General features: G+C 38.6%; 1 protein-coding gene across 2 annotated transcripts in view; it reads right to left on the minus strand.

Annotated features, from left to right (window-relative positions):
* KCNIP4 (potassium voltage-gated channel interacting protein 4) overlaps nt 1-23,644 on the minus strand; it is a 108,965-nt gene that overhangs the window by 38,858 nt on the left and 46,463 nt on the right. For both annotated transcript variants that reach the window (XM_088131438.1, XM_088131439.1), the window contains exon 2: nt 4,928-5,052. In XM_088131438.1, the coding sequence (XP_087987564.1) occupies nt 4,928-5,052 (125 nt within the window). The remainder of the gene's footprint in view (nt 1-4,927; nt 5,053-23,644) is intronic.

Genomic DNA, 23,644 nt, shown 5'->3' on the forward strand with positions numbered 1-23,644 from the left:
GCCAGGTGGGGGAGGGCATGTAAGGGTGTGCAGGTGGCTGCAAGCATGGCAGGGCTTGGGGTAGCTGCTGCCAGGTGGGGGAGGGCATGAAAGGGTGTGCAGGTGGCTGCAAGCATGGCAGGGCTTGGGGTAGCTGCTGCCAGGTGGGGGAGGGCATGTAAGGGTGTGCAGGTGGCTGCAAGCATGGCAGGGCTTGGGGTAGCTGCTGCCAGGTGGGGGAGGGCATGTAAGGGTGTGCAGGTGGCTGCAAGCATGGCAGGGCTTGGGGTAGCTGCTGCCAGGTGGGGGAGGGCATGTAAGGGTGTGCAGGTGGCTGCAAGCATGGCAGGGCTTGGGGTAGCTGCTGCCAAGTGGGGGAGGGCATGCAAGGGTGTGCAGATGGCTGGTGTCAGCGCAGTGGGGCTGGGAGTGGCTGCTGTCAGGTAGGGGAGAGTTACCAGAGCGACTTGCAACCTTTTCTGCTGACTTCCCCATTGATTTTGCTTGTGGGAAGCCGGCAAGGAAGGTTGCAAATGGTGATCATGGGACTGCGGAAGTTGCAACCGTTGTAAGTGTGAGCCGGTTGCCAAGCACCCAAGTGTGATCATGTGATCATGTGACTGTGGGGCCGCTGGGATGGCCGGAATTTCAAGGACCGATCATAAGTACCATTCATTCAGTGCTGTTGTAACTTCAAACAGTTGCTGAACAAGTGGTCATTAATCAAGGATTACCTGTACTGTATCTCTACTATATCTGCAACACGAGGAGAATTGGATTTACTTTGACAAGGTACTTTGTGTCAGCTTTTTCCATGTAGTTTTGAAGTGCTGGTTTCAATATAACTCAGTTGTAACAAGCATTTGTAAAACAATAATATTTGTTACAATACCACTGCAGCATCCAGTAGACCAGTGTTGTCCAAACTTGGCCACTTTAAGATGACTGGACTTCAACTCCCAGAATTCCCCAGCCAGTTGAATTGGCTCATCTTAAAGTGGCCAAGTTTGGACAACACTGCAGTAGACTGTTATTCCCAGAAATATAGCAAAGTACTTATTTTCTGCATAGCAACTGTCAAGTGAAGGTAAGCAAATGAATATCAGCACTGATTCTTGTTTTCAGCTAGACAAAAAGCTTTAGGTCAACATCGCTTACTGTTAAATACTGGGAATCAGCAAGAACTTTTCTCAATACTTCCAGCCATTTGTAATATTAACAATCACACAGAAAGAAGGAGTATTCTCACAGTGCCCAAACAGATGTCTTTGGGGCGTTTGCAAGCATGAGATAGAGACCTATCCTTCTGACATTGTTGTTCCTCTGCAAAGAGAATTTGGAGATATACTGTTATCAAACTCAGAGGTAACATGGCATCTTCAAGACCAATAGCTTTCAAGAGACCTGTTTTTCATAAATGTACCCAATCCCTTTTAAAGTCATCCAAGTTTGTGGCTATCACTACATCTTTGACTTCCACAGGTTAATCATGTTTTTTTTTCTTCCTAGAGTTTTTCCCACATATGCAGGGTCTGCTTTTTTCAGATCAACCAAATGTTGATCTGTTGGTTGCAACAGGAATTGACTGGCTAGCTTGTCGCCCAAGCCTGACTTTATACAGTGGTACCTCGGGTCACGAACTTAATTCGTTCCGTGACTCTGGTCGCGACCCGAATTGGTCACGACCCGAATCAAATTTTCCCATAAGGTTCAATGTAAATACGGTTAATCCGTTCTGACCCCTCCGAATTTGGTTGCCAACCGATTTTGGTTGCGACCTGAATCAAATTTTCCCATAAGGTTCAATGTAAATATGGTTAATCCGTTCTGAACCATGTATTTATGTATTTTTTTTTAAAACCACAAAAATATGAAACAAAGTACAGTACAGTACAGTATGAAGAGAGAGAACGCTAACCTTGCTTGAGGTGACTTCTGGCGTGGAGGATGGGAAGGTGGGTGGGGAGGCGGTTATTGTTTGGAGGGAGAGTCCCCCTCCAAAAGGACATTGGGGAGATCTCCTTCAGGGGTTTCCTCTCTTCTTTGCCTCTTAGCTGCAAGCTGAGTTTTGGTGCAAAATCTGTCTAATGTCACTTGTTTTTTCCTGCACTGCATAACCATCCAGAAGAGCCCTGTTTCATCACAGTTGAACACTTGCTGAGCGACGTATCCTTCCACCTTCATGAATTCTGCGAATTCTTTCTTGTAGGTTTCTGCAGCAGCCTTGTCAGAACTGGAAGCCTCACCATGTCTTGTCACACTGTGGATGCCACTTCTCTTGCGGAATTTACCAAACCAGCCTCTGCTGGCTTTAAATTCTTCACTCGCTGTGCTTGTACAGGGTTTTTTTTGCAGTAAATCACTTTTTTCCTGGCTTTTTCACAGATCATAGCTTCACTAACTCTATCACCTGCCGGCTGTTTCTCATTCAACCAACTAACAAAAGTTTTTCCACCTCTTCCAGCACTTGTGTCCTCTGCTTGGTTAACGTCGTTACTCCTTTTGCCACATCAGCTTCTTTGATGGCAACTTTATTCTTCAAAATAGTCGAGATTGTTGACTTCGCCATCTTGTACTCCGAGCCCAGATCAGTCACACGAATACCACGCTCATGCTTTTCTACAATTTCCTTCTTCAATTCAATGGTTATTTTCTTCAAAAACTTATTCTTACCATGCTTGCTCTGCACTTTCTTTGGAGCCATGCTAAAAAGCACACCAAAAAGCTTCACAGACAGTGTCTGTCTGTGACCGCGATCTCGCCTACAGGAAGCCACGACCACGTGTCACAGCAGGGAAAAGGGCCGCGGGTCATGTTCGTCACCCGATGCAGAGTTCACGAATGGAAGCAAAATTTTGCGAACGGTGCTGTTCGTGAACCGAATTGTTCGTGAACAGAAGCGTTCGTGAACCGAGGTACCACTGTACTTGTTGTATGAAAAAGGGCTATGTTTTGTCTGTTCTCCGTCTCCTTCCAATTAGCTTCATTGGCTGGCCACTGGTCCCTGTGTTTTGAGAGAGGAAGAAAAACTTTCCCCTGCTCACTATATTGCTTTACATAAAATATGAAGCAAAGTGAGGATGGATATAGATAGGAAATAAGAATCAGGGCAATGAACCTGATCTACTTGGGTGGGGATTCCTTTTGCCAGTGCAGAAGACTGAGGGAAGAGAGCAAAGGAGCAGCATTATAGCTCCAGCAGAATGGGTGAAAGATCTACTCTTACATGCCAGAAGAGCTGAGAGGCCAAGAGAAGAGAGGGCAGGAGGACCTGCAAGAAAATTCATAGATGAAGGAGTTGGTGAGCCTTTTCCATCCATCCTTGAGTCAAAAAAAAAAACAAAAAAAACCCATAGAATTTGTGGCCTCCATTGCTAATTCTTACCTGGCCTCTATAGCCTCTGCTTCAAGTCCTGCCAATCACCTGACTTCTCTTCCAGTTAATGGGGGGCAAAGCCTCACTAGCTGTTAAACACCTTGAAACTGTCCTTGAAGGGGCAAAAAAAAAAGGAAAACAAAATAAAATTCTTTTATACAATAAAGAGAACTTAAGCTTGTCTCAGTCATGGACTAAGGATAAGATGAAAGCAACATCCTGAGGAGAAGAACACACATACACAAATATGTTGCCAGGGCATGCTTGCACAACGATTAGATGCAAGGGAAGAAAGCCCTCTAGACCAGGGTTCCTCAACCTCAGCAACTTTAAGATGGGTGGACCTCAACTCCCAGAATTCTGGGAGTTGAGGTCCACCCATCTTAAAGTTGCTGAGGTTGAGGAACCCTGCTCTAGACTGAATCAGTAGTGAAAAAGGAAAAACAGTAAGGGTTGATGAAAGTAGGAAAGTGAGAAGGAGTAGGAGCTGTAACTCTATGGGAGGAAGCACTGGAGGATCACTTTGATCGCAAAGACTACAGATCAGTAAATTAACATTAAATGCTGTATGATTATACTCCATGAATTCATTAGAAAATGAAGCCTAGAATTCTCTTTAGAAAAGAAATTGGACTTAATAGTTCAAAGTTTCTTTGCATTATAACTTTTGTTGACATTTGACTTCCAAGGGTTTATCATTTCAGATTGCTGCAAAGTAAAATGATGTACCAGTCTGTGCATTGCTGCAGAGATTTTATCATTGTGACATGAACTCTAAAAGTACTTTGAAAGGACTTCCAAAAGCTTAATGTGTGAAGCTCAGACGTAATCCAAATGTTAAAAATTCAAACAAGTAGAATAGGTATTTCTTCCTGATCTGAGATTAGCTTCCTTAGTACTTGGGACAGCTGTCCTGAGCCCAAGATGACTTTTTATTTTCAGCGATAAAGTGTTCAGAGAGATGCCCCTGCCAAGTTCCAAAATTAAAAACTAAATGTCTTGTGTGGGACAGGTTCTTAGCATTTTGTTGCATGAAAGTAAGGTTACAGAAAAAATATTCATCTGCACTTGTGGGTTGGCTAGTTAATTCCCATCAGTTAGTAAGACTGGATCTTTTTCATTTCTATAGACTTTCATCTTTTAGTTTTCCATCTATCTGCCTGGTCTTTTACAGATCCCTAATCCTAACCTTCTCATTCCTGTGGATCATGTCTTCCATTAAACCCCTTTTTTGAAACTTATCTAATTCACTTGGCTGCAGGTTTGCATTTCTTCTGTTTGTACATTTTTCTTCTATCCTTCCTTCCACAAACTTTTCTGCAAAACTCTTGCAGTTTCTGCAACAGTATCCAGAGAAGCAATTTGTCCCCACAAGGTCACAACGTTGGGTCATCTTAGCCAACCATTCCCAGAGAATGAATCATTACAATCATGTTCCTAAATGCATTATAATCTTAATGATAAATAGGCATGAACTTGTAATTATGCAGAAAAGGTCACCAAAAGACATTTCCTAATTCTTATGAATTAGCTACCCTTTGGTTCATGGCAAAATCAACAACAGACACTTACATTTTTGAACCCCCTATATAGAATCTGAAGTTCCTTCTTTGTGAATTTGCTCTGTGCTTCCAACAATTCAAGGGTTTCAGGTCGATGCCGTACCGTAGCCATTTCCATTTCATCTTCTATACTGTCTAAGAAACCAAACAAAAAGGAAAGATCAGCAATAAGGAAATGGTATATGGCAAAAATAGATCTCCAATCATGAACACATGAGCTGGAAAAGAAAGGAGATTTGATAGGTTACAAACAGCAAGTTCATCAAATAAAGGCAGCCCCTAACAATAATCACAGTTACTTGCAATTGGCCATTCATTAATAAATTATACAGTGTCATCATAGTACTGGGTTGGTTATGTAGAATAATCCATGAGCTTTTTAAAAAAATCTTATCGTTCATAAATTCCCATTTTCATGTTCTTTGGACCTTTGAATGAAGGTTTGGTGACTTCCATACCTTCTTGAAATGTGAATATTAAGATTACTTGTTTACTTGATTATGTACTGTCATGCCAATAACTCTTAGTGATCACATAAACAGATCTCCAGGATGATCTGTCCTCAAACTGGACTTTTAGGTTTCTCAGTAGTGCATTCATTGCTTTTGTAATTGAGTCCATCCATCTTGCTACTAGTCATCCTCTTCTCATGGAAGCTGGGTCTTTGCATAAGATGTCCAACTATGATCAAACATGGAAAGTTGGCACTACCCACAATGGAGGAATGGTTGGTGAAGATGATGGAACTTGCTGAGATGGCTAAATTGACTTCTTTGATCAGACACAAGACAATCGTTATGTTTATTGTTGACTGGAAACCCCTAATAGATTTTTTGCATGAAGCAGAAAAAACAGAAAAATCAGAAAAAAATGAACTTATGATTTATGGCTTGATAATTATATAGAATTGATTACAGAAAGAAGAGAGTCATTTTGTAACCTAGAGTAATAGGTAAATTTATAATTGTACTTATAACTGCTGCAAAGAAGATCGGAAGCTACTTCTTAGTATCTTTTTTCTTTCTTTTCTATTTTTCTTTTACTTCCCCCCCCCCTTTCTTGAGCTTTTAGCTTTTGCTTTGATTTCTTTCTTCTTTTCTTTCACTTTATATTAGTTTGTATTACTTTTTAACCTTTTTTTAAAAAAATCTTCAATAAAATTATATATATATGTGTGTGTGTGTGTGTGTGTGTGTGTGTGTGTGTCCAAGTATAATAATTGAATATTAAGCTCATGGACTACATATCCCAGAGGTTCCATTGGAGGAGTCTACTGCTATATTTGTAGTATTTAACTGTTTAATCAAATTCATGTTAAGAAGAATAGGTATCAGTTTGACCCTAAGTATACTGACTCCAAAACGAGACACACTAAGAACGATAGGTATTTTGCCAGCCAGAGATCCCACTAGACACAGTGATAAAATTCTGACTAAGAATGAATGGGATTGAACTACAAAATCAGTATCATCCCAGAACAGGTTCATGTTCATCATCATTTGATAGATAGGAGCATCAATAGCATGAGAACGTGTCCTCAGTAATAAGCCCGTCATATCTCCTCATATCACTACAAGAGCAAGAATGATTTTCCAAATCATGATGGACATGAACAGGAAGATATAAATACTTCCTAGATTCAGCTGTCAGTCCTCAAGGAATGCTTGTGTGAATCAAATCTATTAAACAACTCAGTGTTGAACTACAAGAGCAGACAGTGGAAGCAGAGCTGTCCTAAATACAACCTCTCCTTTCGATGAGAGAGAACTTTCTTTTTACTAAGCATTTTACGAAGTATGCAAATGTGTGAAAAAGAATCACAATGCCACCTATTAAATTCCAATAAGGAATTAATATTGTGTAGGTCACAAATGACAAGCACAAGAACTTCTTAAGCTGTGCTATCTAATTTTTGTCTTGTTTTCCTAAGGTGCCACACTCAGATGCCATCAACAGGCTTAAAGAAAAATGGAAACCAACATTCAGAGTACAATTTGTCTAAGAACTCAGTGGCGAAATTAAAATAATTAAAAAAAAAATCAATACATCTCTTACCATGCTTTAACTGATCCCCCCTAAAGCTATGTAACTGAAGCCAAAACAACACAGAAAGAGGAAGAAGGGAAATGTCTTACTTGATGTTAAGAAAGAAACCAACATTGCAATAGACATGGCCAGTTTTTACTGAATTTATTCCCAAAATAACTTAAATAAGAGCATTGAAAACTGTTATCTTTGACAATATCTGACTTCCTAGATATTGGAAACCCAGAAACCAAACCTGAGGGATATGTAGCAATGGCAAACTTAACAATATATGTCCTGTTATATCCTGTTATGTCCAGTATATAGGAGTTTGACTAAATTTAAGCAAGAATAGCTTCCCTACATATTACATCTCACATAACAAGACAAACTCAGATACTTAAGAATATCATTTTTAAAGGGGAAATATCTGATATAAATACTGTATAGTAACAAAAACAATTTTAGTGTTTATAAAGAATTGGATGTAACCACTAGTCGAGTACAATGGGAGAGAATCTAGAACTTAATATTGTTTTATTTACTGTTTTTAATATTTATTTTTATCTTTCTTTTTCATGAGATCATGTGCATTTATTCTGGATAATGATAAACAGTGGTAACATCAATATAAACATTAGTGTTTAGGGTTTTGTAGTGATTTACAATTATTTCTCAAGATGATATAACGAGCTTAGTTTTACATGTTTGATTATTTAATCAATGAAATAATGAATTTTAAATTGTATGACTGTTGTAAATTCTGCTTATTGACTGATACTTTATCTTCCATCCACGATGTCCTTTCTCACTTTCTCACTTTCTTCTTTTTTCATTTTATTCTTTAAATGTTTTAAAATAAGTTTTAAAAACAAAAAAGAAAACTTTTAACTTGGGCCTTGATCTAACCCAGGTAACTTATCACTGGACCCAGACTGAAATTCAGTCCAGACGTTGAACTAGTCAGGGTCCAGATTGCTGTTCAGTATCAGTTAAAGTAGTATTTGCCTTGCTTCATATCTCCTATTTCCCATTTCCTCCTATTTTTAAATGCAGAAAAGTAATTGCAGGAAGAAAGAGGCTAACTTATCTTTATACCATGTTCATTTTCAATATTTAAAATTCTTCCACCATTAGTGGAACATTCTATGATGTGAATCTGTATTTCCCATCTGGCAGCTGAGACTAGGTGTATGTTGATTCCTTGTTTTCAAAACAATAAATACAATAATTTTTTATTGATTAGTCACCTGGCCATCTTAAAAAAAAAGCTATAAAAACTACAGAAAAAAAAAACAGTAGGGCATATTCATAATAAATCATCACCCCTGCAGTCAATCCCACTCTGTTTTGGATAGACTATCCTCTTCAAAATGGTCTTTGATATAAAAATTGCAGTCTTACTGCTCATACTGTATGTTCACTCATTCCCTGCAAGAAGTAAGACAGTTTCTCCTGGGTGTCCCAATATTTTTTTTAGCTTTGAAGTAAATATTTTTTTTGCATGAATATAGTTTGCAATCCAACAGAATATGTGTGATGTTTTCAACAGCTGGGTTGAAAACCATATATACACAATCTTTCTTGAATATAACTCCATGGAAACTACCATAGCTCTAGAGAAAGCTCTTCTAAGATGTGGGGGCATCTTGGTTGTTAAATACTTTTCTATCTGGAAGGCTGATTTATGTTGAAACAGGGCTTAAAAGATGCAATACCATCTTGGGCAGACCCTTTCCTCAAAACTTGTATTGGCCTTCAGATCTGATTGGACTGGGAAGTGGACAGAGAATCCATATGATGAGATGCTATTTTTGTAAGTTGGGCAGGCCAAGTGCCTGTTCAGCATCTGCTCTTCAAAACATAGCTTAGGCAATCTACTGTATCTGGGTCCAGAAGTTTAACTGAGTCTTAGTACCAAGTGAATCCATAATCATGCTAAGTCCTCAAAGCCTAATGTACTGTTTTTCTACTCTGATTGGCATATATGTCTAAAGTCTCAGATAACATCTATCATTTTATTGGGGAGAGAAACAAAGGGGGACAGGTTGATTTAGCTGATAAACTACTCAAACGTCTAGGCCTAGAAGTCTGTCTTTATCTGGGAAAAGATATCAAGGGACAGATGCATATTTGAACGTGGTTGTCCCTACACTGTTTTCCTGTATTCCATCCAATCTCCTGTGACATTTGCTAGGCTGCAGTTACATACCAATGCTGAAAAGGCGCAGAAACCACCTTCACCATCTCAGTTGATATTAAAAAAAAAAAAAAAATACTAGTTCTTAAGATTGCAAAGGACTTGTTGAAAACAAATGAGCACATGCAAAGACCAGGAAGAGAATTAAACATAAATAAATAAAATTAGATAAGTGGTTTGTTTTTTTCTGTGCGTTCCTACTTGGATATTTGAAATGAATATATTGCTTGCTGAAACAGGAAGGCTAAACAATGCTGCTACAATGATTTTTAATGATCTGGAGCAGAACCAACTGCACAGTTCTGCTCTGTATGGAGGTCAGCTCCATTCTGAGTTAGATTACAGCCAGGGGGTTAAGTTAGGGGTTGATTGACTGATTACAAGCCGGATAAACACATTAGTATGCGTTTGCAAAACACAGGAGTGTTGAGGTGTTGAGCCAATAGTTTCACAACTGCTTTATAGATTTTTCAAGTGGTCCTCAGATGAACATATGGGCACGGACCACATGGCCACTGACATGGTGGCAAAGTAAAGCATCTGTACATGTGTCAGAATATGAAGACATCAAAGCCATCGTATCTTCTGGAGGACAAGGCTGCCTTAACGAGATGAGGTGGGGCCCTTTGCCTCCATCAGCACACTTCCTGAAGCATGCCTTACTGTGTGCTTCCCGCAGTCCTAATATTGCATTCCTAAATATAAATCATTCTTCTGTAAGCACAATGCATACTAAGCTAATCCAATTTTAAAAAATCAACTCTTTTTAGAATCTGCCCAATTTAAATATCTCTAATTTGCATTTGAGAATTAAATCACCATTTTTTTTTTTATTAGAAAAGAAGTGGCAAGCACTGCTGCTCAATATTCAAGAGACTTAACAAGACTCCAATTTTCAAGTCATGATAAACAGCCGGTGAGCATTTGCTAAAACCTGTCATGCAAACTGTACCACAGGCAGTGCATTTGGGGAAGAGGAAAGCTTATGTGCCACTAATTTATAGCTTAAAATTTGTTCCTGGCAGTACAGTTTAAATGAAAGGGCTTCCAATTGCATTTCATTAAAAGATTATTTGATCACTGTGGATTCTGTTCCTTATTTGATTCTATACAGAATACATTTTTTTCTTCTGTGAACCAAGAAAAACTGTCTATAAAATATATTATTCCTGTGACATACTAAGGTAATATCTTCATAATCCCCAGTATTGTTTTAAAACCTTGCTTCCCTGTATCATGAGATTAAAGAAAGCAGGGCAATTTATTCCACCTTTTTTTTTTTTTTTTACAAATCAAATGAAATCAATTTAATTTAATTACTGCAAACGACCATCAAAGTGAAAACAAAACTCAGGCACAAGGACCAAACACAACAAAGACAGTCTAATTTTGTAATGTCTTAGGTTTTATATGACTGTTAGACTATAAACCTAAGGCATTAAAACTTAAAAACCAGGAAAGGGGAAAATAAAATGCAATGAAACAGAATAAAACATAAAATAGAAATAAAGTAAAATAAATACATGGTGAAATAAAAGAGAAAATAAAGACTTCATCAGCCCAAGATAAGGACATCTTAGAACTTATGGGACGTACTGCAGATAGAAATGTAGCTGGTAATGTTAGGATTCTGGCCTGTGAGTAGGAAATGGATTCATTAGAGACTGAGATTTTGTTAAGGGGGGGTAAAGATATATGTGCATGTAAAGTGGCGTAGAAAGGCATTGGAAAAATAGATGCAAAAGAGTTTCAGGTTTGTTCTGACCACAAGGAGAACATCTCTCAGTGAATGGGGTTAATCTCCCATATACTGTAATACTGCTAAGGGTAACGCTCTCCATCTCTTGTAGTTTGTGGGTATAAAAGTTTTCCTGCGGCAACCTTCCTCTGAAATTTGGCTATAGCACCCAAATCGACCTACCCCACAACATTATGTCTATCAAAACCTTCCCCAATTGGTAAGGTCTAAATGTGTTGGGTTTAGCTTTCTTTAATCTCAGATAGCATGCCAAGGAAGGAAGGAAGGAAGGAAGGAAGGAAGGAAGGAAGGAAGGAAGGAAGGAAGGAAGGAAGGAAGGAAGGAAGGAAGGAAGGAAGGAAGGAAGGAAGGAAGGAAGGAAGGAAGGAAGGACTGATCTTGCCTAGTACTTCCTGGACTGACCATGTAAATTATGCACATTGCTGCAAGTATGCTGGGTGGGGGGTGGGGGGTTTAAAGGCTACCTGAAACTGAAAGAAGTTCTTTGGCCAATTGATATAGTCTGATAAAATGCAATCCCTACATAAGTTTGGCAAATATTTTTTGTGGTTCTGCATCCATCCACATAGTCTGCTGAGATGCTTTTCACACTTTCGGAAATGACCAGGCACTAAGAAAAATGGAAACTCCTTGAAGGAAAAACTACATCTGAGGTACATCTAAGTCTGACTTACTCCATTGCACACATTTGGACAACTGAGGCCACTTTCTCATTAAAGTGGAGAATGTATGTGTGGGCATAATGCTTTAAGCTAAGATAGGGGCTTTCTCCTCATATGATACTGTGTCTATCCCATGTATTCCATGTGTATGTGTCAATGCTCACATTAAAACAACCCAACATTTCAAGAAATGAATTTCTAGCTTAGCCTTTTCAGATGCTTGCTTTTGTGAAGAAGGGTATTATACCTGGCAAGAAAAATTCAGCCCTTGAACCTCACCTTCACCTCTTCTGAAGTGCAGAAAGAAAGAAGTCAGCAATTATCGCTCTAAGGATTAGCAGGAGAGCTTTGCATTTGGGAAGAACACACTGAACTGAATCCACCCACAAGCTCATCTTTTAAGTTTCTGAATTGGAATCCACAATATAACATTAACAAAACACACACACACACACACACACGCATCCCACCATAGCATAATAGTACACATTAGAAAAATTATACTAATTTACCTAAAATGTATTATGCTGACTTCAGGAGTGATATTATCTTGTCAAGAATGGTGGAATTTAAAAGTTAGGATTGGAAGAGTTGAGAGCAGCATGCTACAGTTTGTTGGAAGTCTTAGCAATGGGCACAGAGGTGGGACAAAAAAGAGTACCCATAGAGGATACCAAAGTTGGTTGACATTTTCAAAATAGAAGACATGTCTCACTGAAGAAGAATGGATGGTACTCGAATGAGAGTAGTTCCTCTTATTCGCCAGTCCAATATATGGTTAGTAGGACTCTACAGCACTTTGGATTCAAAGGCAAAAAGATGCTTCAGAGAGGCACATCTCTCTGGAACTCTTTAAACCAAATGTCTCTTTCCTTAGGATTGTGCAGTGTCCACAGAGGGAAGCGGCATGGTCCTGAGAAAAGACACAGCTGCTTTAAAGAGTTGCACACAATGCTAACAGTTATAAGGCCTTTTAGCCTTCCAGTCTGAAAAGCTGCACAGCCATCATGGTTCCTTAATTCAAAGTAGAAGGAAAGGAACATTGGGAACCAAAAGACAACATTTATGCTTTGCAGGTCAGCTGAGATTCTGGCCTGATCCTATCTGTGAATAATGAACCCATTCTACATTTGCTGATCTGTAGCCAAAATCAGGTACATATCTGTGCTCAGAGATATTTCTAGGCCTGGGGGAATGACAAAGAATTTTTGGAAGTACACCTCACCCCACAGAAGAAAAAAGGGCAGAAAACAAACAATCTAGAGTGGGAGAGCCCCAAACAGTACCATGAGAGCTGTAGATGGTCACTTCTTGTGAAAAGGGGGTGGGAAAATGTTGGGAGGTGGAATGGAGTATCCTGAAAAGGCCATGGCTAGTTGGCCAACTGGAACACTGAAAAGTAGCTTTCTATGCCCCAACATTTGTTGTTCTGATTTGCAGCCAGAAGCAACTGCATGGTCCAAGTGATCGACAATATTTATGATTTTGTTTCCCTGTAAGCAAGATACTAAAAATGATTCATCCTGGAGTGGAAGTGAAGATGTCTGGATAATTTTGTTCCCTGCCTCAGCAAAGAGGTGCCAATCTTCCTCCCTGGAACCCCTTTCATTCTACACCTGCTATTTAGTCATATTCTAGCTGTCTTAAACACAGCGGTAGGGCAAAAAGGTTTCACCTGAGAATAATTCCTCTGCTTCAAGCAAAGCTGCCAAGAAATGTATCCCTTTAAGCAGTAGGCAGACCAAGGCATTTAAAGTTGCTGTAAATTAGGACCCCTGTATTTTTTAAAATACCAGGGGTCCTAATTTATGCCAAATGTTGTCTTGTCCTGCTTACTCCTATTTAACAGCTTAAAAATATGAGATGGACCAATCAAATTGAAAGACTTTTCTGCATAACAAGATAAATGAATTCTACTTGTTTCCCCCCCGCCCATATATTGTTACTTGTATGGCATAATATTCACTCCCTATAAAACGATCACGTGACAATCTCAGTAGCATTTAAACCACCCAAAATTTGGTGAGACTTTGGTGATGCAGCAATTTCTTTTTCTCTTTTAAAAGAAAAACTTACTTGCTAAGTTCCTCCCTTGAATCATTTCTTTTCAAAATATATTTTATCTCATTCTATCCTGTTTTTAATTATTGGAAAAATATACAAACAATAATATAACATCAACTTCCTTCTCCTTCTCCTCAATCTTTTTCTTCATAGAAAAAAAAAAAACTGGAAAATTATATAGTCAACCAAGCAATTTCAAAACCACTTGTAACATTTTCTTCCTTGCCCCCTTTCTTGGAAAACAGCAACAGTAGAATTCTAATACTGAGAAACAACACACATCAACAGTGCATTGCTTCAGATCAGGTATAGAAGTCTTCTTTCAAGGTAGAATGATAATTCTTGTAGCTCACACACCCTGATGCCCAACGCATTCAGAATTTTTAATGCCTTGATCATTCGAAAGACTAAGAACTTGGCCATGAAGATTAATCCTTAATATGGGGGTAAAGCCTTTCACATCGGAATCCAAATTGCTGTGCAGTCCCACGACAGGGGCTACCTTTGTACCAGCAACTTTGTGCAATTAAATCCAAAATGCTGCCACAATCTTTAGCCCATAATGATCAATCCAGGGTCATGTTAACAGTCTAATGTGACTGTTTTGGGCTCAAGTGTGGCACTGAATGTTCCGTGGCTTTGCTCAAGAAATACATATTCCATAGTTATTGGTAGTGGGGCTCCATTCCAAGCACAAACCAAAGCTTATTTTCAGTGCAGTGTCTCTGTTTTTGTGTTTCAGTTCTTAACTGACAGTCATGTTGTTTTACTGAATGGTAACAACATTGCTATACATGAGATGATCAAAAATAGGGAAGACGTTAACCATAATGGCTAAGAATGTACCAAGCATTGATCACATTGGGTGATATCTCCATTTTTCAAACATTCCCGGCTACTATGTATGGTTATCCAATATGTAGTTACCCCAGGGGATTATTTTCCAATACATATGTTTAATAAAGCATGCAAATCAATACCAAAAAGCTTTTCAATGGGGGGGAAAAAAAACCCAACTTGCTTTGAATAGCAGGAGACGTCGATTTGGCAGATGAACAGCGCAAGAGCTTCATAAGCCGCGCTTTAATGCTGTGTTTCGAACTGCTCTGGTGGTAGAGAAAACCTAGAAGATACATTATCAGGCCAAGTGAATGTTAGAAGAAGACATTTGTAGGCTGTACAGTAAATATTTGCATTTGAGCCCAAGGTTCAACCAGGCAAACATTTCTGGCTAAGTAAGAAACAGTGAAAAGGGCGAACATTTCTTGTTTTCCTTTATCCCAGACCTAAGGAATGACAACTCTGCCATTAATTAATCTCTAGAAATGGGATACAGGTGCCCGAGTCATTTCTTTAGATGTTATGTGACAATGAAGTGGGCCTAGGCATTAAAGTAGGAATAGAAATCCACCTCCCCCGCCCCCCGCCCCAACTAAGTGGCATCAAGCAGTCTGCATATCATTCACTCAGAAACCATTATAGCTAGCTGGTACTGTTTTGCTTTTCCTTGTGACACAGCAATTCCCTGCTTTTTCTGAAATTCACGAAAATAGATTTTTTTTCCCTTCAGAAAACTACATTAAGTCTTCATTTTGCTTCTTTGGGCATTAGAAAACTCAGATGAATGCACTTGAATACAAACAAGATGGGAAAGGATATTAATCTGATGGACTGGCTCGAATTTAGATGAAGCTTTGATGCTAAAGTTTGTCTAGGATTTCCAGCCACTGTGAGAGAGAACATAATTATCACAGGCTCTGTGTTTTATATTTCATTGCTAGCCATTTCAGTTTCTTGTTACCTACTGCATGCACACTGTGAAAAGAGAGCAATGCAGGCTAAATCTGATTGTGTTTCACCGTCAGGTCTGTTCAGGTGTCTACAAAGTATGGGGAGAAAAGTCAAGATGGCAGCCACAAGAGTGCAATCTTGACTTTTTTGACCAAACCCCGCAAACACCCTTTGAAATCTAAGACAATGGACTCTTAAATTTTATGCCATAGTAAACATGGTGCTAGGAGTTGCTGCTGCCAGTCTTACTAAGATGCAGAACTATTTACATCAGCAGCTGGATACTCTGATCCAGATGACCTTGAAATGCCCTGTATGTAACTCAGTGGCTTTCCAAGTAAGCCCCCAAACCAAATTGACCATCCTTTGGTAGACTTACACTAGATTTGATCTTCAAAGCCTGTCTGGAATCATACTTTTGACTAAAAACATCCCTAGGCTTCTAGATTCAGAAAAATCTCCAGGCAAAGGTTCAGTCAAACACACCCTTCTGTATAATCAATATTTTATCTGAGAAGATTTCTCCAGGAGAAGCTGAGGTTCAATTCAGTTCAGTTCATCCAAGGTCTCAAGCAAATTTACAAAGCTCCTTTGAAAAAAAGTGTATCTCTGAAATGCTGCAGGACTTCATTACCCCACCCTCTTTTGTTCCATATACTGGTTGGGAAAAATAATATGGAACAAATGTTCTGTCTTAGTATAATGAATGAGGCAAAATGACTGTCAGGACAGAAAGCAGACAGATACCTGCTGGATTTTGCCAGCTTCCAAACTGATGTCACTTCTTATTGAGCAGAGTCCATAAAACTCCTTGCCTCTGCCCAGATCTTCTACTCCATTGTTTCAGAATGCCACAATTCTGAATCTAATCTTGCAGCACATCTTCTGTCCTTACTACAATGCTTGTCATGTAGAAGATCATGGGTCAGACTTGGATAAGGGAGACTAAGGTTCAGTTGAGGTTGAAGTCACTACTTGGCTAAGGAGCTCCCTGGGTGGCTTTGGGACAATCACTCTTCCCTCATCTCAGGGATACTGCAAATTGAGATTTTGTTGTAAGCTGTTTTGAGCTCTCAAAGAAAAAATGTGGGATATAAATGTCAGGAGGAGGAGGAGCGGGGGGGGGGGGACATTTCCCACACATGGTAGCACCTTGCTGACCTTACCTGACCTCTGAAAACTAAGCAGGGTCACACCTGTTTACTCCTTGAATAAGAGACCACCAGAAAAATCCCACCACTGTAAGCTAAACTGGAGAGTCAAAAACACATTCCAAAATTAAGCCAGAAAACTGCCCAGAAATCTGTGGACATGTCCACGAAGTCCGCAGACATGAAACGAGACTTAAACAATTCTCCCTGCACAAGATGTTCACTCTGCTGTTGTGCAGCGATGCTGGTGGCTTTTCAGCCCCACCACAAAGAACTTTCAGCCCGTCACCTCATAATGAGAGGCTGGCGGGGCCCAAGGAGATGCCTTGCAAAGCTCCCATAGCACCTGCCACAGTCCACCCCTTTCTCTTTTCTTCCCTTTCATGCTAATTTGCAGGAGAGACAGCATGTGCTATGGATTGGGTCGAGGCAAGACCCCGCTGCTCTGGAATAAGGGAGGATGAGGCCTGAGGGTGATTGGAAGCGACATCGTTCCCATGTGAACTTGGTCTTTATGCTTCATTTATCACTTCTATTCCTTCCAAGGAATTAAAATTGCCCCAGTTAAAAGACGATTTCATTTTGCCACCCCAGTAAAGGAAAACTAATAATGTCTTCGGCTCCATGTCTTCACATGTTGCCCTTCCTTTAACAGAATTAATTTCACAACCGTTGTTCACTCATCACTGTCTGCCAGCATCTAAGGGAAGACTCCAGCCTCAGAATAAAGGATGAAATCACTTTGGGCACTGTGTTCCAGATCTGGTTTTCCTTTTTTGGTGGCTTCCATTTTGTCATTTTTTTTAAAAAAAAAGTCTGTCTGTTGCTTCTTTCAGTGCATTTAACACTACTAGTTGGTCCCCTGAAAGCATCTGATTATCCTTGTGATTATTTTATTTATAGGAATTTCTAACTGTGATTTGGAAAAGAAGGAAGAACATTAACATCTGGAAAATATCCAGATATGCAGATCAAACTGAAACCTGGTATAGATCAGTGTTGCTCAACCTTGGCAGCTTTAAGATGTGTGGAGTTCAGCTCCCAGAATTCCTCAGCCAGTGTGGAATTTCAACAATTCTGGATTTCAACTTCCAGAATTTCCTGGGTGGGGAATTCTGGGAGCTGAACTCCATAGATCTTAAAGCCATCAAGGTTGAGAAACACTGATATAGACAGATGGACCTGTACTTAATTCAAACTGGAAATTGACTTGATCATTAGACAACCTTTCTTCTCCAGCATTATTCCATTATGTATAAGAGGGAATAATAATACTGTCAACAAAGCTCTGGGAAACATTTTAATATGCTAACTATGAGTGATTCTTGGGTATAGTTTATTTCAGAAAGCTGTCCTTTAGATTTATTTATTTTACAAAAACTCACTTTTACCCTTTATTTTGGTTATTTAACTTGTACTGTACCAATAGTATGACTTAATGCCCAGTCTTTCACATTCATGTGAAAAATATGGAAATTGGACTGTCTTTTTCAAATAAATTTACATATACTGTTTGATTTTAGATATTTTTATTAGAATGTGCATTTTTGCAAAATTTTCTTGGTTTTGCTCTTGAATTTTCCTTTGTAAAGAAAAGTTATAAACATAAACAATTTAAAAAAATTATCCTAATGAACCTCTTCAAGATTTGCCCCCTTTTAAGGTGTGTCCTTTATTTTTTCCAAGAAAATATGGTCACTGTATTCTTGGATGAAGAACAGAGTCATACAGAATAAGTTTTATTTGACTACACTTGCCTTCTCCACCTTGGCAACCTCCAGATATGTTCTGGATGTTACCATCTTTTCCACCAGACTGGTTGGCAGGAATATGAAGTTGCGCACACAATCTTCGTTTGTTTTTCTTATTTTCTCTGCCCTCTCTCATTTCAGATGTGTATCATTCACACTTCTTATTTAATTATTCAATAAAAGAAAGTGAGCAGACTTTCTGCAATAAATCCTGTTTTGTTACATGCCACTGCTTGAATTACAGTGGCTTCTGCCTAGATCATGTCTACAGAAGAGTACCAGACAAAATAAACTATTCGTGTTTCTTTGGAGACACTCTGCCTTCTGTGAATCAGCAAGCGTTTCAAAATCACTGAACCCATCGGGTGAAGAAAGACCTTTTTTTTCTTAACTTTTTTTTCAGTGGTGCGAAAAGTGCCTTCCAGTTTACACATTAGCAGCTATTTCCAAATGGGATGCTCTAGTGGATAGATAGTAGGAGATTTATTTTCTTTTCATGTTGTGTAAAAGCTTAGGTTAGAAAAAAGAATACCCTCCCTGCAGCCTCCCACCCAGAAATCTAAGGCAAGGCAGTCTGAGAGGAATTGCTTATCCATCTATATATCCTCTTCCAATTATTATCTCTGCAAATACTAGCTCTGTGCAAACTACTGCATGATTTGGTAGAACTGCTTGGGATCTCACATAGGTCTGAGCCCAGCCCCTTTCTGCTCTTCATTAAAGCTGTGTTTTTTAAGGCTCACACAGATGCCTGAAAAAAATTGGGCTGCTTTAATAAGCAGCAAAGAAATATGTTGTCCTTGCACAAGGTCCAAAGCACTTCTTTTGGCTAATTTTCAAAGTACGCACAGCCTAGTAAGCAGGTTTGGCAGGCTTTTGTAATATTATTCCAAAATATGTAAGTATCTGCTTAACTGGAGACAATTATGGACCTATAAGAACATCATTTTTGGTCAAGGTTCAGCCTTGAGAAGATCCAGTAGGTGATATGAGAATGCTCCTAAAGCACCTGAAAGGATGGCACACAGAAGGAGTTCAAGCTACTTTCTTCATCATCCCAGAATGCAAGGTATGGAATAAAGGATTTACATTATAGGTAGGCAGATTCTGACTTCTAATTAGAAGAAACGCCCTAACTGTAAAAGCTGTTTGATAGTGGGGCCAAGGACCCAGAGCCAATAAGCAGAAGGAAAGCGTTAATTTGGATTCCTTCGCTGAGCAGAAGGTTGAACTCAACATCCTAAATGCAATTTCACCAGTATGTCACAAACGCATCAATAATCAGTCTAGACAATCTTATCTCTCAGTTGCAATCATTTTTAATATTTTCTGTGGATATTCATTTCTACTACCTAAAACTCTGTTGAGATTATATACAGTCCACTAAATGACAATACAGATACCCATCAGAAAGTTATTTACTACTCAACACTAGACATCTGAAAAATGTCAGGGATACTAATAGCTAGGACACTAACAAGCACGAACTGTTGAGCAGAAAAGCATGATAAGAGCTTCCATTCTATTGCACTTCCCAAACTAAAAGTTCCTTCTTTGATAAATCTCTTCCTTTCTGTGCCACTGTTCATCATCCATATGGACTTTTAGACAGAATCTCCTTTAAGGAGCTCTTAAGTACAAATTGTTTACCTACTTTGTTTCTTGTTACAGGTTATCAACAATAAGGAATTTTTGTAGGACAGAAAACTTAATTTTGAAGAGCAGCAAAGGAATTTTAAAAATTAATCAATAGTCAAATAAAGACAAGAGAGCGGTTGCATCAGATTCTTAGGTGATGGCATTTTCTAATGGAGGTCTGTTCCTTGAATTGCCTTATTTTTCACTTTGGTGCAATAAAATGTCTAATTAAAAAATGTTCAAATCATAATCATACTTTTTTTCCCCCCTGTCAACCAGCCTGCAGAAATAGTTCCTGATTCATTCTTTAAATTCTGCCAGCAGTAACAACGATTTGCTCCCTGGATCAAAATTCCATATTTGTTCTTAAGATTTCTCATGTCTGATGACTGAAGATCAGAGGAATAAATGAAGGAATACACACACACACACACACACACACACTCTCTCTCTCTCTCTCAGTATCTAATCTTCAATAACGGTTGATTTTCAACAGTTTTCAAATGAGTGTGCTCTCAACAGTAAAAGAGGCATTGTGATTCAATCTTGTTACAACAGTTACTCCCAATTCAACTAGCTATATTTTGTAACAGTTGATCAAATACAAAATAAATCAGCTGTTTTATCAAACAAAATCATCCCTTCTCCCCACCTCATATTGCCAAATTTCAGGATCTTTCTTTAATCCACAAACTGAGGTAAAACAATAAATGTGAACAAAATTATTGTTAATGTAATAGTTTGCATTATAGACTTTATAATTTATACTTCCCATTTTAAAATAATTTTTCTTATTAAAAATTGAATGTTTCTAATTTCCAAACCACATTTAAATCTGTAGAGCCCAACATCCAAATTTTTTGTATTTGAACTTATTTGAGTCAACCCAATTTTTTTTGTAATTTGCTGAAATATTTACACAAATGATTTCATATTTATCCTTGGTTATTTTATACCAAACCTAACTCAATTATAGAAATTCAACTAAAGAAAGAAAAGAGATGACTAACTGAACTTAGTCATTGCTAACTGAATTTCTAAAGGCAGCATTATATAAATAGTGTGGCATAAAACTCATGTAACACCTTGTCCTGCTCTTACACCTTTTATGATAATAATTATCAGCAAATACTGCAATTGTATAAAGTGCTGCCGCCAAGGCAAATAGAGCAGTTGCAAGAGATACTTTTGTCTTATTTGTCTTGTTAATTAAAAAGTCTTATTTCATTATTTAATAGTGTGTCATGGACAAAGAAAAAATGATGAAGAATCCAGGGGGATTCAAAAAACTCAAGATGGCAGCCGTGATCATTGAACTGAAGCTCCCACCAAGGAAACTTTTCCTGATTGGTTGGAACTGTCACAGTTGAGGGAAGGGCCAAGACCAGTCATTAAAAATACATCAAATACACATGCATTTTTTTTTTAAAGTGTAAGATAGACCTCATACAATTTGTAATCCGAAGAGGACATTAGATGGCTTCTATAAGCCATAATTGATAAAAAAAAATTGCAACCTTCTTGGAGGCATCTGAAAATTGGTCACCAAGAAGGAGACTGGTTACCTCATGGTCATAAAAGGAACCATGTTTTGTATTAATAGGTAGTATAAGATCTGTTCACTATTGTGTATAAAGTGGACATTTTATGAATGCATGTGATTTGGTTTCAATCTCCATTTCTGAGCATACACAAGTGCAACGTTCATATGCGAGGCCGGTGTATCTGCCTGTTGTCACCCAAATGAGTAATTCATTGATTGGGTCAGGGAGAAAAATATCATTCTGAGGCATGTAAATTGTTAAAAAAAGAAAAGCATTTAGGGGTAGATCATACCCAGGAAAATTCACGTAGGGAAATCCCATATTTCTCCAGGCAACACCAAAAAGCAACTCACACATTATTTCATTTCTCCAATCTCCTTGAAAACGAGCTTTCTCTCCTCCCAAATGCCAAAATCATATTGTTCCAAAACAAAATGAAGCAAAATATTACAAAACTACCTTCAGCAGAATAATTTACAAGGGAAACAAAAGAGGATATATAATAAGCCTTTAGACCAGTGTTTCTCAACCTTGGGAACTTTGCCAACCACTTGCTGGCTGGGGAATTCTGGGAGTTGAAGTCCACCCATCTTAAAGCTCCCAAGGTGGAGAAACACTGCTTTAGACAGACTTAATATAAACCAGAAAATGGCCTCCCCTTTTTAAAGATGGAGCACCCCCATCCCAGCTTGAAAGAGCATTATGTTTATATTTTTCATTTTTCTCTACTGGAAGCAGAAAAACATGTAAGAACAAGTATGCTCTGTTATCTCTCTTGGCGTGAAAGAATACTATGCATTCTTCAGTTCAGAATTAAGTGGAAATGTTGAGATTATTTTAATTCAAGAATGTGTGCCTGGGCTGGCTTGCTTTCTTCTATGCTTTCAGTACCACCTTTTCCTTAGCTATCATTTATTTCAGTGTCTGAACCTATAGGCAGGTATCACCGAAGTGCATCTGTTTGTTGTAAGCCCCTTAGTAGCTACAAAATGGGCAGCCACCACATTCTTGTATAACTACATAAAAAGTAATAAACTTCCGTCTCTCTCTCTCTCCCTTGTTCATCTTCCTCTGTTCTGCAGAGGGCTGTAGATTTATGAAGCTACCTGGGAGAGAAAATGTACTTGCCTTCTGTGAAATATCTCTCACAAGCTCCTGAAGGCTTCTTGATGTAAAGCCCAGGACCAATGTGAAAAGTCAAAAGAATTTTAAATCCTCCTGAGCACTCTGCACTCTTAGTCCAATCCATAGATGCAGTGAATGCATAACTGCTCCTTCAGGTTTTTCTTCTTGCTGTTCGCTGTGAATGAGTTTCAGTAAATTCACAGGCAGAATACTTCTGATGAAATAGCTAAGAAATCTGCAGAAGGATAAACAAAAACCAGTTATCTTCTCCACTGTATTGGAAAAGAGAGCAGAGATGCCTTCTACAAGCAGTTCTCACAAAGACCGGATGATTAAAGAAGAAAACATTTTTCGCTGAGTACATACAGATGATATTTCTGACAAGGGTGACAGGCTCTTTCAAGTACTTGTCAACTCTGATGATGCTTAAGGGTTCAGTCTCCATATAGCCACAGTAAACTATAGAGATGTTGAAAAATAGTATAAAGGCCTTTGAGAAATGTCCCTCTGATATGGATCTCAGGACAGAGAATGAGGTGACTTTTGCCACAACAGTGCCCCTGTAAAGTTTGGAAGCACAATCAACAAAATCGACAACTGAAAGAAATTGGTGGTAAATTTTATGGAGTTAGCCACGTGCTTAAGGACAACATGTGGCAAAATATAGGGCAATGTATGGGTTTATGCTCCGTTTAGTCTTAATGATCTTTCTGAAGAAAGGTGCCCAAAGGAAAGATTTCTTAGGAAAGAAGTTTCATTTGGTTTTGTAATGAAACATGTTGGAAAAGTTCTCAAACATGTTGTAAATTACTCTTACAGGATGCCTTGCACACTTGAAAGAGTCCTAAATTTTGGGGGTGATTTTAAATGCCATTTCATATCTTAATATAGAGATGATAATGAACTGGTTACACCAAAAACTCAGAGAAACAGAAAAGTGCTTTGAAACCCAACAAAGCAGACTAAAAAAATATACTCAAATAAATAAAAGGTTCAGTTGATATACTTTGTTCTATT

Source organism: Python bivittatus, unplaced genomic scaffold (genome assembly GCF_059951505.1).
Source record: "Python bivittatus isolate LINGU-HERP-01145 unplaced genomic scaffold, Pbiv_v1 ctg000960_np1212, whole genome shotgun sequence".
NCBI lineage: Eukaryota > Metazoa > Chordata > Lepidosauria > Squamata > Pythonidae > Python > Python bivittatus.